We start from the raw sequence: 18,577 nt of genomic DNA on the forward strand, positions 1-18,577 counted from the left end.
GCATCTGTTTATTTTAGTTATAAAAAGGTTACTAAGGCTTCTTCTGCACTATTTGCTCTTTAAGACATAGCGAGTATTCGCTACTTCGTCTTCTACGTAGAGTCTACTTTGTATGTTCCCAAAAAGAACACACAGGCTCTATAAGTTTTAACTTACTGGCATCGGAAAAGTTCACGTTTGATTTTAACATTATTACTACCCATCATTACAGTACAAATGAAATGTAAAATGAAAATAAATATCTTACATTTATAGATAAGCAATACGTATATCAAAATTATAACTGAAATTAGCAATAGCCCCTTAATTCTTCCCTTTAATTTGGGTATTTCCCTTCTATATTCTGAAAGAAATACTCGCTTACAATACCTTTTACTGGACTGCTTCATTTCTAGATTAATCAATGTAATATGAGATTTACATAACGCTGGTGACGTACATGGAAATAAAACCAATAATAATTTTAGAGCTTTATTAATTAACAAATCAAATGGTATTGAAACCGAAACTAACTCCCGCTGAATTAAGATTTTTGTTTACCGAACTCATCGCTTTTTGCTTCTGCACCTCGTCCAAGCTAGACTGCTACTTGCTGCTCTCTTCTTATCACAACAGTATCAAAAAAGAAAATGTTACGTTCTGCAGTCAGCACAAATAGTGTGTCAAATTATTTTTGGCCGCAAAAGACTTAAATAAAAGAAATATTATTTAAATCTGTTACGACTGCTTTTTATTAGATCAGTTATGTCGGCAGTTATACTTCATGATTCAATATCTGATGCGCTTGACAATTCCAAATCATCGCGCATACATAAAGAAGCAATCAAGCTGAATTTAATTATTTCCTTTCAAATTTATAGTTGACACATTTTTTTCATTAATCCAACACAGATAAAAAAAGGGGGGCTTCACTGCGCCTTGTTCTTAAAGAATTTTTACATCGGTTCCGGTAGACTCGTAAAAAATACTTTTTAAAGACAACGGCAGCAGCAAGTAACGGAACGCATTCAGAAGATAGTGAGAGAGAATAAAAATTTCTGGTTCTCGATTGAAATCTTTAATACATTGCTGCGTTACGTAAGGTCTTAATTAATTTCAATGCGGATTAATTTTGAAATGACGCAATTTAAATTGATATATTATAAGTAGTTATTAGTTTTAAAAGAGAAAGGATCCTTTCTCTCTTAAAATACCCAAATTAAAATGAAGAATAAAGGAGCTATTGCAAAATTAAAGTTAGTATTAAAGTTAGATTTCATAGTTTTTACTTTACATGTATATAATCAATATTTCTTTAGTAAATAAATTATTATTATCTTACTTTGTAGCTATTGAAGCTACAAATATTAGAAAAACATGTTTTCGAACTAAGTGAATTTAAGATCATACAACATTATATATATATATATATAAGAATAAATTGAATTTAATTAAATAAATTTAAATTAAATACAAATTTTGCTTTTTTAATTTTGTTTTTAATTTTGGCTTTAAATTTGCTTTTTTACTTTTATACGTGTTTGTTAAAATTTAAATTTAAATTTGTTTATATATATATTTGGGAAATGTTAACGCATAAAATACGTGTCTCTACTTAATTTTCAAAGGTATAATTAGTTCAAAGAGAAACGTGATCATAAAAGAAGTATTTTTGTTATAAGTAGAGGATAATGCAACACTTTTAGGAAAAGCAATAGTTAGATCTTTTTCCCTTAAAAAGGTATTTTAAGAAGTACAATTAAATTCGAAAGGAGATATTTGAATAGGCAACATTTGATCAAAATATGTCGTTTAAAGTTGTCCGTATGAAAGCAGAAATGAATGCAATTCGAATTATCTGATAAGAATTTTTTTTAAAGTTTTATATTCGGAGCAAAAATATTTAGTAATAAAACATTAACCGATTTCATAACATTAATTTAAAATGTTCTCTTAAAATAAAGACATTGACTTTTACTCCGAATGATTTACTTTTCATGCACATTGAAGCTTATAACTCGGAGAACTTTTAAAATTTTGATTTATCTAATTAGTTTGTTTCAGATATTTCTTTCCCTTAATCCAAATGCTTCAAATCAACCCTGCCCAGCAGATACCAATTAGTCAAATATTTGAGAAAACGTTTCGAATGTTTAATTAGTAGAAGAAAGATGGAGAACTTGAAGCAAAGTTAGGTTTAATCGAATACTCCTAACCGTGTAAACTCTCCCATAATACACTTTTATCGCTTTCACGATATGCATCCTCTTGCTGGTCTATTTTTGAAAGACTTGGCAGTGCAATCAGTGCGTGACATATTGATAAGGCGGTTTAAAAAATCTGCCGTTAGAACAGTTTTAATACGGATAAGATTTTTAATTTGCATTAAATCTTTATTGAGTATTAGCACTTTAATTTAAATGTAGGCTAATTTTAAGCTAGACTTGTAAATTAAAGTGGTCCATCTAATGTAACATTTCTTAATTTCTGACTGTTGACCCAAATATACTTTAGCACGTTAGACTAAATTGTATCTCTGTAAGAACTGTAAGGTTTTTGTGTTAATCGATGTAAGTTACCTTATTATTTCGGTTTTACTTGCATTGACCTCTGTTTTCGTCAGCTTTGACTATAATTCAAATAAGTATAAACAAGCGTAGAGGTCTGGAGTTTAAATATAGAGAGCGTGGTGGCATAAGCTAACAGTCACTTTGCTTAGCTTCTCTGCTTGTTGAATTTAACTTATCTATTTCAGCTTCGACTAACCGCTTTTGTTTAGTGCCAAGATTTAGTGGAAAGTGCTAATTTATAATTTGCATTTTAATTTGAAAGTGAGTTCTCATATATCGTTAAGTAGCGGAGTTCTGTTTCTAGTAAGCTTTTAGTGTCTGTGTATTCGTCAGGTTGACTTGTTAATATATAACTTTTATTTTAAACATGTATCTAAGACGATAAGTCGTTAAAAAACGACGATAGGTCGTTAATTAAAAGCAACCGTATAGAACTAAATATAGAATAATGGTATGGAACCAAATATTCTAATGAGAAAAAAATCACAATATGGGCGAAAACCAACCAGTACCATAAGGATCTAGTCGGAAATGAAAAATGAATCTGATTATCAGTTTGAATTTGAATTTGATAAATTCGAATTGGATTATCACAGGCATTTCAAGGGCGTGTAACTGAATGGGAGAAATGGGAATTAATTCAGACAGACACCTACCTAAAGTTTCGCGAGTGTCTTTACTACATTTCTAGTCCCAGTGAAAATTTTGTCTTACTGGAGATATAAACCGAATACACATTAATAAAACATCTGGCGGCATGGTAGTAGAAGACGGTGGCCATAGGGTTAGGCATGGGTGTTCGATTACCGGAGAAAGTACACAAATTTATTAGCATATAGTTCTTTTGTGATGTGGAGGAACATAAATACTGTCGATCGGAAAGCCTTGTCGAGAGAATGTTGCAGGAAAAGAGGGCTAAAAGATTCTCGGATCCGTACCTCGGCGATCTTCCATCAAAACTGGAAAGAAGGTAAACAACGGCAGGGCTCAACAGCCGACATGCTAAAATCCCAGTTGTCCGAGAGCCCCATCGTCGATGCAAAATGTGGCTGCTTTAGTGTAACAATTCTGAATAAATTCGAAAGTGAAAAAAAAGTTTCATTTTCATTTTTCATTTTATGTACTGCACACATCTTGGCGTATTGCAGACGCTTAAATGATTTATTTCCTTACAAAAAGAATTTTTCGAGAACTGACTTTTAGACTTAATTTTAAATTCCGAGTTATGTCTTTTAAGCTCCACAGGAGAAAACCTTCAAGCCTTTTTCTGTAAAACAAAGAATGTGCGACATTGTAGTGCGGCCGTGCAACGATATGATGTACTTGGAAATTGTATCTTTTGAACTACTGAGGATAATTCCTTTTTATGATAAATTTAAAGCAAAATAAAACTGCCAAGTCTTTCAAAAATAGACCAACAAGAGGATGTATATCGTGAAAGCGATAAAAGTGTATTATGAGAGAGTTTACATGGTTAGGAGTATTCGCTTAAACCTAACTTTGCTTCAAGTTCTCCATCTTTCTTCTACTAATTAAACGTTCAAAACGTTTTCTCAAATTGGGATTTGTACTTTTTTAAAATAAGGGACGATGTTATAGCCCTTCCTGCGGTTTTTTAACTCTTTTGGCGAGGGTTAGCAAGTACTTTCAGGTCAGCAAGTACTTAGCAGGCAAATCAGAAAATCGCATATAATTAGTCAAATAAAAAAGGTGGGATTATTATACGAAACTTCAATTTACATGAAAAAAAAAACGAAATGCAAGTGAAGTGGTAACGATCTAATTGTTTCAATCAATCTTAATATGCTTTTCACACAGAATATTATATTTGATTAATATCTCGACATTCCTGAAGAAACTGTAGCAATATAAAATCGTTTTCTTGAATATAGATTATTCAGTGTGAAAAATCAATGTTCTCTTCTTAAATACATCATTGGGATTAAACTGTTACCTTATTCAAATCATTAATACGTGAACGAGTAATAGCGGTTGCCAAATGTTGTCTCATGAGGCAAACTATCAAAATTTATTGTAACGTGTTAGTGATGATCTTGCCCATTACTTTACAGGAAAACTAACGGCGAATTGTTTCAGCAGGGCATTCTGTAACTCCTGTGCAAGTATAACAGCTTTGCCATATGCCGACTTAGAATAATGCATTAGCAGAATGTCTGATAAGTAAACTTCTACGTTTCAAGTCATATTTTCAACATTATTTTTGTATTATAAGAAAAAGCAGTTTTTTTTTCATTTAGATAAATCAGTTGCTTTTTTTTAAATGCCTTTCTATCCTTTATGTATATGTTAAGGCTATTTTTTAAATAAAAATTAGCTACAATAGAGATATTTATGAATAACAATGAAAACATTTTTCGAATGGCAGTTAGTTTACTAATGATCTAGATGCCACTGAAAAATACAAAAATATTTTAATAAGTATATTGAATTGCACTATTGTTAAATATTATATTTCTAGTTTGAAACTTTAAAGGCCGTTTTTGGAAATAATTTAAAGATTTCCGGGGCCACTACTAGAATTTTCGATATGTCCGGTAGAAGAAACTGCTGGGCGATTTTCAATATATTATGTTACACACAGAGAATAGATATGTTTGGAAGTAATAAAGTATAGATATTGTTTTATTATGCATGTATTATTCCCCACTACTTTAAGCGTTAACTGCTAGAATCGTAAAGACTGTAGTAACTAATTCCAGTTACCATCATCATTACCATCAGAGTCCAGAGGTAAGTGATAATCCGCTTCGTTATTAATACACACACATTTTATTTACAATATAACACACTGGTTTACAAGCATTATTATTAGGCAAACGCCTTCATCATTATTAGGCTTAACATCTTCGTTCTTCCATCAAACTAAAATTAAGTCATAGGATATCAACAGAGACAAGACGTTCGGAGCGCCACCTAACGGCACAAACTATCAATTTATAACATCCTGCCCCCCATGAACTGTAAGTTCATCAATTAAATCTAAGTAATCAATATTATACAATATTTACTTATCAATTACAATAATAATTAATTATCAATACTACAATTAATATAAAGAACAACATAATGAAAATACTACAATAATAGATAACAAAACAATAACTAATGATACTAATAATAATGAGAATAATATACTAGAATTCTAAATGAAATATTAAAGTTCAAATTGTCTTATTTTATCAGCATATATAGTCTATTCTGAAAGTTCCAATGGATTCAAATGTTGTATTGGTCGTTTCACTACACCAGATTTAAGTTTTACACTGTACGAGCGTATCTTACCGTCGCACCCAATATACGTTTCCACAATTTTGCCTAAATTCCACATATTTCTAGGCAACTTGTTGTCTCCAATCAAGACTACATCATTCACCTTAAAGTCTCCTTTGACCTTTGTTGGTGTTATACAGTTTGCAGATTTTAAGTTTAGCAAATATTCGCTTTTTCATCTTTTCCAGTAAATATCTAACAAATTTTGTCGATAGTTGTATCGCTTTATCATATCATTTCTATCTGCATTAACATTTCCATCATATTTTACCGGTGGTAAAGAAATCAAACGTTTTCCTACAAGAAAATGCGAAGGACTTAAAGGAGATAATTCCTGTGAATTACTGCACCCATAGGTAATCGATCTTGGATTTATCACAGCTTCTATTTCTGTTAAGACAGTTCTGAGTTCTTCGGTTGAAAGAGATGACTTCCCAATTATTTTCTTGAGGCTTGTTTTCCCATTTCTCACTAGACGTTTATAAAAGCCGCTCCACCAGGCTCCCTTTTGAACGATGAATTTCCAGTGAATTCCAGTTTTCCCGAAAAATCCTCTAATTTCTTGGCGGTTAATTTTCTTCCGTATTTCCTTCAGTTCTATATTAGCTCTTTGGAAAGTTTTCGCATTATCGGAGTAGATAGTAGAACATATTCCGCGTCGTGAAATGAATCTTCGAAATTTCAAGTAAGAACGTTTCTGTACTTAAATTAGGAACTAGTTCTAAATAAATGGCTCTTATAACTGCACACGTACATTCGGTCCGAGGTTCGAATCCCGCGAACGGGCTGGCTGCATGGGTATTTTCGTGGTTTTCCCCATGTGTATGCGAGCCAGTTCCCCTTAGAACGTCCTCCACGAAGGCATCCCTCCCTTTAGGCAGATAGCCCGCCGTGTGCTTTGCCATAACTGAATAATCCACTAATCCCATAATTAAGCGTTCTGCATACTTGCTCCCTCTAGGAATTAACCATGGGTGTTTTTCTTTCATTTCACATTTTGAAAATTGTAGTCTTCCCTTTATGCATATCAGTTTGTTTTCATCTAATTCTGGATCGAACTCAATAAGTTTCGATACCTTTGCTATTGGATGATCATTAAGCAGTTGATTTCTTTCTTCTTCAAAATACTTTGATTGGATAGTTTTCCCCCAATAAATTTCTGCTTCTGACAGTTCTAAAGCTGCTATGGGACCTTCTTTCTTCTCACCAAATTTTCTCGCATTATATATAAAGCGTTTTATCCAAGCTGTAATTCGATACATTCTTGGCGATTTGCTATATTTTTCTATATCGAGAACTGGTTCTGATGTCGGTGTGACATTACATGTAATTTTCTTACATTACATGTAGTTTTAGTTACACTGTAGTTTTCTATTCAATTTTCAAGTCTTCAGAATTAACTTCACTCAAATTGCTTCGAGGCCATGAACAATCTGGTAACATTAACCATGGAGGATCTTGCCACCATTTAACGTCTTTCACTAAATTTGAAACATTTTTTCTTTTTTTAAGTATATCGGCTGGCTTGTCCGTACCCTTACAATGATTCTAGTTTTGAGGATCGGTATAGTTCTTTATTTCAGCTACCCTATTGGATACAAATGGTTTCCAATCCTTCACCGTTCCTTTTATCCAATGCAATGTAATGGAAGAGTCTGACCAAAGTAAAATATTGCTCACTTTGAATACATCTTTCAGGTAATCGCAATTCTGGCTGCAATCACTGCACTCATTAATTCTAATCTCGGTAGTGTCAGTTTCTTTAGAGGAGAAACTCTGATTTTAGCCATCACAAAACTAGTGCGGATGTTCTCTCCTTCTTGAAATCTGAGATACGCTACTGCACCATAAGCTCTAGGGCTAGCATCGCAAAATATGTGTAACTGCAGTGTATCTCCAATTATTTCCACATTAGTCGGAAAGTATTTCCTTGGAACTGAAAATTACTTCAGAAGTTCTATTTCAGAGCACCAGTTCTTCCAGGTTTCCTTTAATTCCTGAGGTAATTCTTCATCCCAATGAATTCCTCGTTCCCATAAGCCTTGGAAAATTATTTTGAGCCTGACAGTAAAGAGAGAAAGAAAACCCACTGGGTCAAATAGTCTTCCCGCAGTTCTTATTATTGTACGTTTAGTATCATCAGAATTCCAAACAAAATTTAATAGGTTTTTGACGTCAAATTCAAAAGCGTCCTTTTGAGTATCCCATAACATTCCCAATACCTTTCATGAAGTATATGTATCGTCTGGTGTACAAGTTTCAAATCCATAATCAGACCACAGGTTTTCAAGCTCTACAGAATTACTTTTCCAATTTCGAAGTTTCATTCCCGCTCCTTTGATTATGTAGTCTGCTTCTTTAGACCTTCTGAAAACTTCTTCTTCATTCGGAGCTCCTGATAAAAAATCGTCAACGTGCATCGATTCATTTAACATCAAATAAGTATCTGGATACATAGTGGAATACTGCTTCAAGTGGAATTTAATTACAGCAGCTAAAAGAAACGGACTGGAAGTAATACAAACAGGCATCTAGTCATTCGTAGAATTTTTGGTTCGATATCAGATACATTATCTGGCAAATCATCTATCCACAGAATCGTACAACATCACGATCAGTCTCTACTAAACTAATTTGCAGAAATGCCTTCTCAATATCAGCAATAAATACAATTCGCTTAATTCGAAATTTAAGTATAAGTTTTAAGAGATATGGGTTTAACTTTGGTCCAGGATGTAACAATTCGTTTAGCAAAGGAGCATGAGGAGGATGCGATGAAACATCAAAAACAATCCTCAATTTCGTTGTATTCTTTTCCTTTCGAATTACAGGGTGGTGTGGTAAATAATATATCGGATTCTGACCTGTATCATTTTGTTCAATTACTGATTCTACAATTCCCAACTTACAGTGTTCTTCTACCGCAGACTTATAGTCAGCATACAAGAATGGATCCTTATAAAATCTTCGAACCAACGAAACAAGTCTTTTCTTAGCATTATCGTAATTATTTTCCAAATTATCACAGTTATGTTCCCAAGGAAGTTGTACTTCATAACGGCCTTCTTTAAAAGTCAAACTTGATTCGAAACTTCGAAGAACTTCTTCATCAGAAGTGGACACTTTTAAGTCATTATGGATACCTAGCGATTCTAATTCCCAAAACGCTTTTAACTGAGATGACGTTAACTGATCCTCATCCAAATCCTTCATAAGAACAGCGTTTAAAACTCCAATGGATGATGGTTTTACGTTTAAAAACGAATGTGTAACTGGACCTTGAATTGACCATCCCATCAGGGTATCTATTAACATTACCGATGAACTTAAACGTTTTGTTTTACCAGAAACTATTTCCCAAAAATAGTCTGATCCAATTAGAATGTCAATTTTATGATGATTACTTTGACCATCTTCATAATCAGATAATTTAATATTTAAAGATTGGATCTGTTCATTCAGTTCTTGGCTAGGAATTTCTATTAAAGCATTACAAATTTCTGGTGATTCTAATGCTTCAATAGTCACATGTTTATGACGAGTCGACTTAATGGTTTTTTTTTTTTAAACTTTGTCACGAGTTCGGCGAAAAAACGCTAATATAATGATTAAATTAAGTACGGTTTTAATTATATTAAATACGGCACGGCTATGAAAAAAATGGTGTCGACCAATCGCAATATATTATTTGTTATAAAATATTCAGCAATGATGCCTTGAGACCTCGTTTCGAGCGACATTTGTCAACAAAATATAACGCGTTATAAGAGATGCCGGAGTTTTTTTGCCTCAAAATGTGCAAATTTGAAACGTCTGAAATTGGATAATACTACATCCTTTGCTCAGTCTTTTGAAAATGCACTCGAAGCTTCGTATGAGTTATAGCTATTCATCTCAAAGGCCAAGAAAAGTCATATTATTGGAGAAAAACTCGTCAAACTTTGTCGGTTGAAAGCAGCTGATACTGTTCTTCGACTAGAAAGTAAACAAAAACTTTCACAAGCACCGCTTTCTGACAAAACTTGTGAAACGTCGTATTATTGATACGGCCGAAGACATGAAAAATCAGTTAGTGCAGGCCTTGAAAGTATCAAATTTTTTCTCAATACAGCTGGACGAGAGTACGGATGTTGCGAAATGTTGCCAACTGCTAGTTTTCATTCAACACATACAAAATGAGACAATAAAAGATCAGATGATGTTTTCTGCAGAGTTAACGGCTGCTTCAAAAGCAATTCATATAATGATAGTAATTTCTGAATTATTTTGCAAATGTGAACTATCATGGCAAACGCTGATAGGCGTATGCACAGGCGGCACAGCGTCAATGCTTGGATCTCACTCAGGATTCATACAGATGGCCAGAGAATAAAATCCCGATGTTGCTGCCTTTCACTGTGTTATATACCGTCAAGCCTTGTCAGCTAAGATACTTCCAAACAAATTCAATTAGTTCTTAAAATTATGCATCAAAATTGTGAATCATATTAAAAAGAGGGCTATAAATACTCAATGTTTTGAGATTCTTTTTGAAGATTTGGGGACAGAACGTGAAACAATGTTATTTTATACGGAAGTAAGCTGGTTCATAAAAGGAAATACGTTAACAAGATTATCTGAATTTTGAGCTGAAGTGATTCAGCTTTTGGAAATTCAAAATGAAATTGAATTGCATGTGGAATTCCAAAAACCAAGTAGTCAAGTTTAATTAGCTTATCTATCAGATATTTTCGATTCGTTGAACTCATTGAACTTGAAATTACAAGGTTAGGATACGAATATAATTTATCATCAAGATTCCGTCGCAGTATATACTCATAATTTTCAACTTGGGATCGTGCAATTATTACTGCTTTCCCAGATTATTTAGAACTCTGAAAGAAGCGCGCTTTAAGGAGGCTTTTAAGGATACTGAAACTAAGAATAAAATATCAGATCATTTATAACACCTCACTGATGATTTCAAATGTTACTTCCCTTTCATAGATAATAATGTTTATAGATTAGCTCGTGTGATAATAATATTTATAGATTGGCAATTGATCCACAGTAAACCGATATATCAAAATCAATACATATAACCCTGAAATTCTTTTCACATTGACATAGATGTGCTACCAGAAATACTATAAAAGTAAGCTTTAGAAACTAAAAATGATTATACAGCCAAATATGCCTTTGAGGAGATTGATAAGTCATGATTTTGGGTAAAATAGTTGAAAGTTTATCTCAGCATAGCAAAGCAAGCACTGCAACTACACTCACCGTTTTCAAGTACTTATTCGTACGAAAGAGCATTTTCAGCAGTTGTAGCAATAAAACGGAAGTGCAGAAGCCAACTCAGTGTTGCTAGTCATTTACATCGCTCTCCTTCTTCTATTCAACCAACAACTGATTATCTTTACGAAAATATTCAAGCACATCCGTCTCATTTTTTGTTTGTTTTTTCTTACCATATGAATCTAAAACAGAATATTTCTATAATAAAACCTTTATAAATTATGTTTTTTGTTCTTACTATCCTTATAGGCAAGTATTATTATTATTATTGGGGAAGGGAGGAGTAGGAAGTTTCATTTTTGTCTGTAGGGAGGCTGAAAAAAACTTTGGGAACTCATAGTTTAGAGGAAAGGAGCATTTGCCGCATCATATGTAGCTGAGAAAATCGGGTACAAGTTACAATTTTGGAAGCTGGTAATAGCATATTCATTTTAAAAAGTTATTTATTTGAAACGTGGACTTTGTATAGTGGGAGAAAAGCAATGAAATATCATTATTAGATAAGGCTTTCACGAGAAACTGATAAAAATGAATAACATTAAAAATAGACTTGAATCTAAATTATTACAAATGCTTCAGTTTATTTCACAGCCTAGGGACAAAAGCACTGCTGAACGGAAAGAGAAGCCAGTCATTTTTATAAGCTCTTATTTAGCTCACTCTGTGTTTGTCGTTATGGCTAAAAGTTTCTCATCGATTTTTAAACAACTTCGTGATAAGCTATCGAGTTCAAATTTGCAAATTTGATACACGCACTGTTTGTGGATGATAATACGACGTGATTTAAACGATTTTTCCAACGTACGATTTGAGGTTTTTAACGTTTAATGCTGAAACAATTTTTCGTGCGTATCTTCGTTTAACGAGCAAACTAAAAATCTCAGGAATTCAGTGTTTGCACTATCATATAAAGAGAGAAAAAACTTTTAAATGAAATATCTTAACATAATGTCAGAATTTTTGGCGAATTTTTCAAAACGCACTACTTTTTAGACTGTTTCACGTCCATGATTTTAAAATTTCTTTGAAATTGCCAGAGATTATAAAGCAAAATCTGCATTACTCAAGTAGATTTAAAATCTCAACAGAAAAACGAAGTATAATTTAATTACTTTTGGTTATCATTACTGGACAAACGATTTCACTTTCATTTTTGCTGTTACATAAATATGCACGCCCCTTGATAAATTTGTTAAGATAGTGGCTTATACTTTTTACAACGCAGCTCGATCATTCGACTGCGTTATTTAGGACTTCCACGCTTTTATAATCGTGATATAAAATTGTAGATAAATTCTGCAGAAAATTGTTTAATCTCTCGTTCCCATTAAACTATATAATTAATTTTTTTTCACAAATAACAAAACCGAATTATTGAACTGAAGTACCGCTGATAATTCAATTTTCATACTGTGAGGCTATTGATAATTCAATTTTCATATTGTGAGGCTAATTCAATACTCGAAATCATTCGGGGCTCCTAACCCAAATGCATATACTGGCTTGAAATTTGGTGTGTCATATTCACGAAATTTTTCAGTTACGTTGCCCAATCTTTGCATAGTCTTCTTAAATTTCAAAATCTTATCTGACGTAATGCCCTAATTCATTATTCTCTATAAATTATTTCATTGAATTCTGGATATTTTTGAAAAGCCATAATAACTTAAAACAGTAAAGCGATATATCAAAATCAATACAAGTAACGCTGAAATTCTTTTCATGCTTATCATGACAGAGAAAAGAGCTATTCTACCACAGCTTATTAGCATATGCTAGTTTGCAAATAAAACATTCATTCTTGAGTGAAAGGGGGGGACTGTTCATGAAGCTTTTAAATAGCGAGTACTGCGTAAAGGTTTAAATAGCCAGGCTAAATATCTTGTGTTTTATCGATTAAGTATGTGGTTGAGAGCTATTTGCTTAAAGCAAAGGAATTTTTCGAGAAGAACTTTGAATGAAAAAACTGAATGGATCTTTTGTGTTTTTCATTATGTGCAACTTAAATGACAGCCATTTTCTCTTAAAAATTCTTCCATGAAGACATCCTTTCTGATACACAGATAATGCTCACATGCTTTGCCTTAAGCAGTAAATAAAAATTTTAATGAGAACAAGCTGATATTCATGTTACGCTCGGGAAAAGACACATAAGCAACAGAAGCCTAAATTTGATAGGGATTCGAACTCTGGTCAAATTAGAACAAGTGTTCAGCTGTCCCATCCACTTAGCTGTCTTGATCGGTATCATGGTTAGCGATTGAGTTGTTGTAGTGAAGAGCCTAGGTTCGAATTCCGAAGATAGCATGGATGTTTGTAAGTATTTAATGTAATATCTGTGCGGCATGGTCATATTATTATGGAGGCAACTAATAGGTGTGCCTCGGTTGCCTCCTATGAAGGGATAGTTTACATTCATGCCTTCTCCGCGATTGGAGCCCAGGCCTTTCGGTATGGCAGTCAGAGTCGACGACTGCTTCTGAAATAATCCTGAATCATTTCTTTTCTTCCGATTTAGGAAAATTACGATACAATAGATGACCACAGAGAAAACTCTGATGATGATGATTCTTGGGGTTCTGATTTTGACGATGCTTCTGTAAACGCAAACGTAAGACACGATTTTTATTGTACGAAAAATCATAATTTTGCCTGTAAAGTAAACCAAAAATTGTTGTCTAAAACCTTTTTTTCCTGTTTGACAGTATTCCCGAGAAATTGAAGATAATATAATTAACGAAGATCTGGAAGGTAAGATGTGATAAATTGTTTTATAACAGTATTGCAAAGACAGTTCTGATAAGCAATTTTTTTTTTCATCTTTCTGCATACGAACTAGCGATGTTTTACAAAAATATTTTTATCGCCTCATTATTAAAAAATGATGAATATTTACAATTATGACAAATTTTGTCTCTTTGAGAACCCAAAATCAGAAAATACACGGAATTCTAAGCAGAAAAGTTATTCTAAAAATTATTTAGAATAAAAATAAAAATTAGGAAACACATAGCTATTTAACAACCGCAGGAAAAATAAGGTCTTATATTAAAGACCTTATATTAAAGACTTAAATTAAGTCTTATATTAAAGCCTTTAAAAGAACAATTACCGAGCTGTAAGCATTTTATTTACAGCTTCAGAATGTACATTTTTCAAAAGAACTAAAAGCTAAAGGTAGTCAAAACAAGAATAATTCTCCTTTTATAATTTCATTGCATGTTATTTTTCCCTGTTAAAGTCTTTTTATAAGAGACACTTTGCTAAAGCAAGGACGTACAATTTCGACATTGCCAAAGGTACAGCGGTATTTTAAGTGGATAAACATAAAATTTGTATTTAACGATATTACAATAAACAATAAAGCAGCTAACACAGAAATGCATAAAATTAAGGGTTATTTTTCTAAAATTTTAAATATTACACATATTTAGTTATGATTGTAGTTCATTGAGTAACGTTGTATTTTGGAGTTCTAAATAAAGCTACCCTTCTGGGTTATCACTATCACAGGTGAACATTACGTTAAGCGTTAAAGAAACAGCATTTTTCCAAGCGTTGGATTTTATGATATTCATGCAGGGTGGTACAGCACTAAATGATGATGCTAACTACATCATGGTACATAACTAGATGCTGTTTTTCCTGTAAATAAACTTTGCTCTCAACTTTGGAAAGGATAACATGATGAACTGTCACCTTTAATGTGAATAAAAACCAGATCTCCAAACACGAACCTGTGAGGTTTTTGTTCATGAAATATTTGAAGTTATGAGCATATAGAGATGATTCACAGGCAGGTTTAAAAGGTACTACCAGGTTTCAAGCGATGTGCAATAAATATTCCTAAAGAATATTGCTTTTATTATTCATATATTTTAGCTCATTTTCAATTAGGTTTCAGTAAGGATAGCTGCCACATTCAAGGTTTATTATGAGGGTTATGTGCTCTTTTACAGTAAATGTAATTAAAAAGATTAGATTATGAATTTTATTAAAGAATTCCAAGGTTTTACACGTTTGTGTGCTAACTACTTTATTATATGTCACAAATTAATTGAGGTACTTTTTTAATGCTGATGTACCTTTGTATTACTTTATATAACATCGCAAATATCCTTGGTTATGCTTCTTTCGAAATATATCATATTTAATTGGTAAAACATTTTAAATTGTATATCAGATATATTTGATGTAATATATATTTTCATTTCAGCTCAGTTAAATCAGGTCCTTTCTTTGAGCAGTGAAAATCACACATCTGTTTCTGAGCCAAGCAGTGCACCTGCTGCAGAAAATACTTATGGTAATGTGAATGTACTTGGTAATGCTCTTTCAGCATTTTCTTATACCAGAAGCAATGATATCTCAGAAGTTAGTAGCAACAGATTTATCAATAAAACTCCAGGCAATCAAAGGATACCTGCATTATCTACCCCTCCAGTGCAAGAACGGATGGCAGTTGTAACTTCTTCACATAGTTTAGTTGCTTCTAATGAAGTTACAGAAAGGATATCTCCGACAAGTAAAAATAATATTCCCACAGGATGCTCAGATAATAAACAAACTCTTAATCAGAATTCTGAACTAAATCGCGGAAATAAAACACCAGGAAAACTTAAAGCAGATGCATTCGCCTTCCTGAAGAATATTCCAAGTGCTAGGTCGGCAAATGAGGATAAAGAGAGGAAACACCTAGTGGCAACTGCTTTCGTTCATGCTGTAAAACTCGAGAAGCAAAACTTGAGTCAAAATTCTGGCGTAAATATAAGTGATGAAAAATATGAATGGACACATCCTATACCATCAGCTCCACTTTCGTCATCTTTGAGTTCAGACACAGATGAGGAAGATTTAAGAATTAATCCCCACTCATTTCATAACGGTAGTGAGTCGGATAATTTAAGAAACAAGAGAAGTATTCCCACGTTTGCAAATATGAAATCAAGAGAAACTCCGGAAGTTTCGAAACCACCGCTACCCTCTCGCCCTCCACCAATTTTCGCACTTCATACCGGAAAGAACGCAAAAGCAAATACCTCAGTCACATCAGATAAACCACAAATTCAAATTCCTGCTGGAAGATCAACAAAACCTACTCCCACTGAAGCCAGTTCAAGTTTACAAACAGGACATCAGAGAACATCAGTTGGTAAATTAACTGCAGTTGTAAAGGAGAAATCATTGGAGGGTCGACTGCAGGAATCTTTCAGACCAGTTCCTCTTACAGCCCCTTCGCTTTATCCAATAATTGATGAGTCTTCGTCTGGCAATGAAAATGCAGCAACAACGCCTCCAGAAATTTCTCTTGCACCACCATTGCCAAAACCGAAACCAAGGCAAAGTCTTGATACGCATTTATCAAAAGATGAAAATCTGTCAACAAAACAGAATAAAACAGAAGTGGACATTAATGTGCCTAAATTCAGAAGGTAAGGATAAAAACTATAGATTGTTATAATTAAAATTTTTAATTATTTACTAAAATATTATTTAAATATCTGCTAAGTGAGTAAATTATATCGATGCAAGAAACATGAAAAATGTGCAATGCGCATGCCGGGAATCGAACTCCCGATTTCCGGACTACGAATCGGACGTGCTGTCCAGTTACACGGCGAATGAGAGTGGAAAGAAGGGAGAAAATACCTTATATATCTTCTACGCTGAAATATTTTAGTAACAGATGTATAATTTGTTTAAATAACGAGAAGTGTAGAATTAATCGAAAATAAATTTTATATCGCTTCACAAATAAAACGTATCTAAACTCTGCCGCATACAGTTTGTTTCTAAACTGATAAATAATTCTGTAGTTTTACTTCTTAGTTTGCATAAGTTGTCCAAAAATTGCATGAAAACAACACGCCAAAACACACTGAATTTATGTTATATTCAAATTATTTTAAAAAATGCCATATTTTCTGATGTATAAATCGATGGGATTATTTTTAACTATATAATCAGTAGTTTTAGATATACACAGAGTACATGATGACCTTTCATTTGATAATAATAAATGATTCAAGCTTGGCACGAAGTCAAAGCTGAGACTATTGTAAAATCCTTCGATAAAAATGATATTTCAGCTTCTTCAGGTGGAAAAGATCATGAATTATTTGTGTAAAAGTGAAGTTCCGACAATCCAGGTACTAAATAGGAGGCATATGATGATGCAATATCAACGGCGGAAGATAAGAACTGAATTTAAAAATGAGAATTTTATTGCAGATAATGCCAAGTGACCTTAGGTCTGTGTCTATGATTTAAAGATAAGTCAGTAGAAAAATAATATCTTTGCTTGCACTAGTTTAGTTTTCACACATTTTGGCAGCACACACGGGCGGCATTATTACTTTTTCTTTTCATGAAATTCGCATAAAACCGTACTTGTTTTTTAAATTTTCCTACTGAAAAACATTTTTCTTTTAGGTAAAGGTTTAGATGTAGTAGTCACGAAATAAATTTGTTTCAGTACTCAATAACATTCACGAAAATGCATACGATATTTCTTTCGTTCTTAATAATAAAATAAAATTTAATATTAGTATTCCGAAACAGAGGACAACATGTACCACATCTATCAGAAAACGTGTTTATGAGTTCTGTATATGATGGCTAGCTTGCAGAGATTATTTAGGTTTTTTTGAAGCAAAAAGCCAAAAAAGCAGTTACGTTCTCAGCGGTATTCAAGCCACGTCTTTTCTGATTGCTGAATAGACGTGCTAACCTCTAACATTTCGACAGAAGGCACGGGGAAAGCACTAACTGCTTACATACTCTCGCTCTTAAACGGCAATTGGGGAAAGAAGCGAGAGCCAGTCAACGAAGTAAAGGCGGTGAAGAGTTATCGTCTACCACAATTTTTTTCTTACCACTATAGAAACTGTTAGATTTGCCAAAGTAAGAAAGATGAAATATCAATTAAACTCTTGACCGGATTGAAACCAAATGCTGGCCAGACATGCTCACTTGCATGACCAGAGCACTCAATGGGGAATGCAGTAATTTTTTATAAGCTTTCTATTTCAAGCACAAGTGTTTTTGTAAATTTTAGCCATAGGACAAAATGATTTCATCTAGAGATTACGCTAAGTTTTTTTAATTTAATTTTATTGGAAAATTCGAGAGAGAGTACATTGCTTGTACGGAAAATACCTACATATTTCCAACAGAAACACACATTGGTTTCAACAGAAATACAAGCTTATCGGGGTGGCTATGCTGTATATCGAAATGTTTTGGAAATTCACATCTCCTTGAAAACAAGTGTCTCGGATATTGTCAACGCAAAAATTGTGAAATGCGTTAAACACTTCAAAAAACATGAATGAAACATGGAAACATGAAAAAACATGAGAATTTGTATAAGGAGATGTTTTTTTCCAAAGCCTCGGCTTTTGGCTTTTGTGACAGAGATGCCAGAATACGAATTACTGATATCGTCTCTACCATAC

At 33.1% G+C, this 18,577-nt stretch overlaps 1 protein-coding gene across 6 annotated transcripts in view; it reads left to right on the forward strand.

Moving 5' to 3' along the window:
* LOC118188205 (uncharacterized) overlaps nt 1–18,577 on the forward strand; it is an 82,669-nt gene that overhangs the window by 10,878 nt on the left and 53,214 nt on the right. For all 6 annotated transcript variants that reach the window (XR_015039196.1, XR_015039198.1, XR_015039197.1 and 3 more), the window contains exons 2-4: nt 13,639–13,731; nt 13,826–13,871; nt 15,337–16,552. Coding sequence is in view for 3 of the 6 variants with exons in the window: in XM_085809797.1 (XP_085665923.1) it covers nt 13,639–13,731; nt 13,826–13,871; nt 15,337–16,552 (1,355 nt within the window). In the remaining 3 variants the exon portion in view is untranslated. The remainder of the gene's footprint in view (nt 1–13,638; nt 13,732–13,825; nt 13,872–15,336; nt 16,553–18,577) is intronic.

This window comes from Stegodyphus dumicola, chromosome X2 (genome assembly GCF_044657685.1).
Source record: "Stegodyphus dumicola isolate Sdum_Otavi_A_Nest chromosome X2, ASM4465768v1".
NCBI lineage: Eukaryota > Metazoa > Arthropoda > Arachnida > Araneae > Eresidae > Stegodyphus > Stegodyphus dumicola.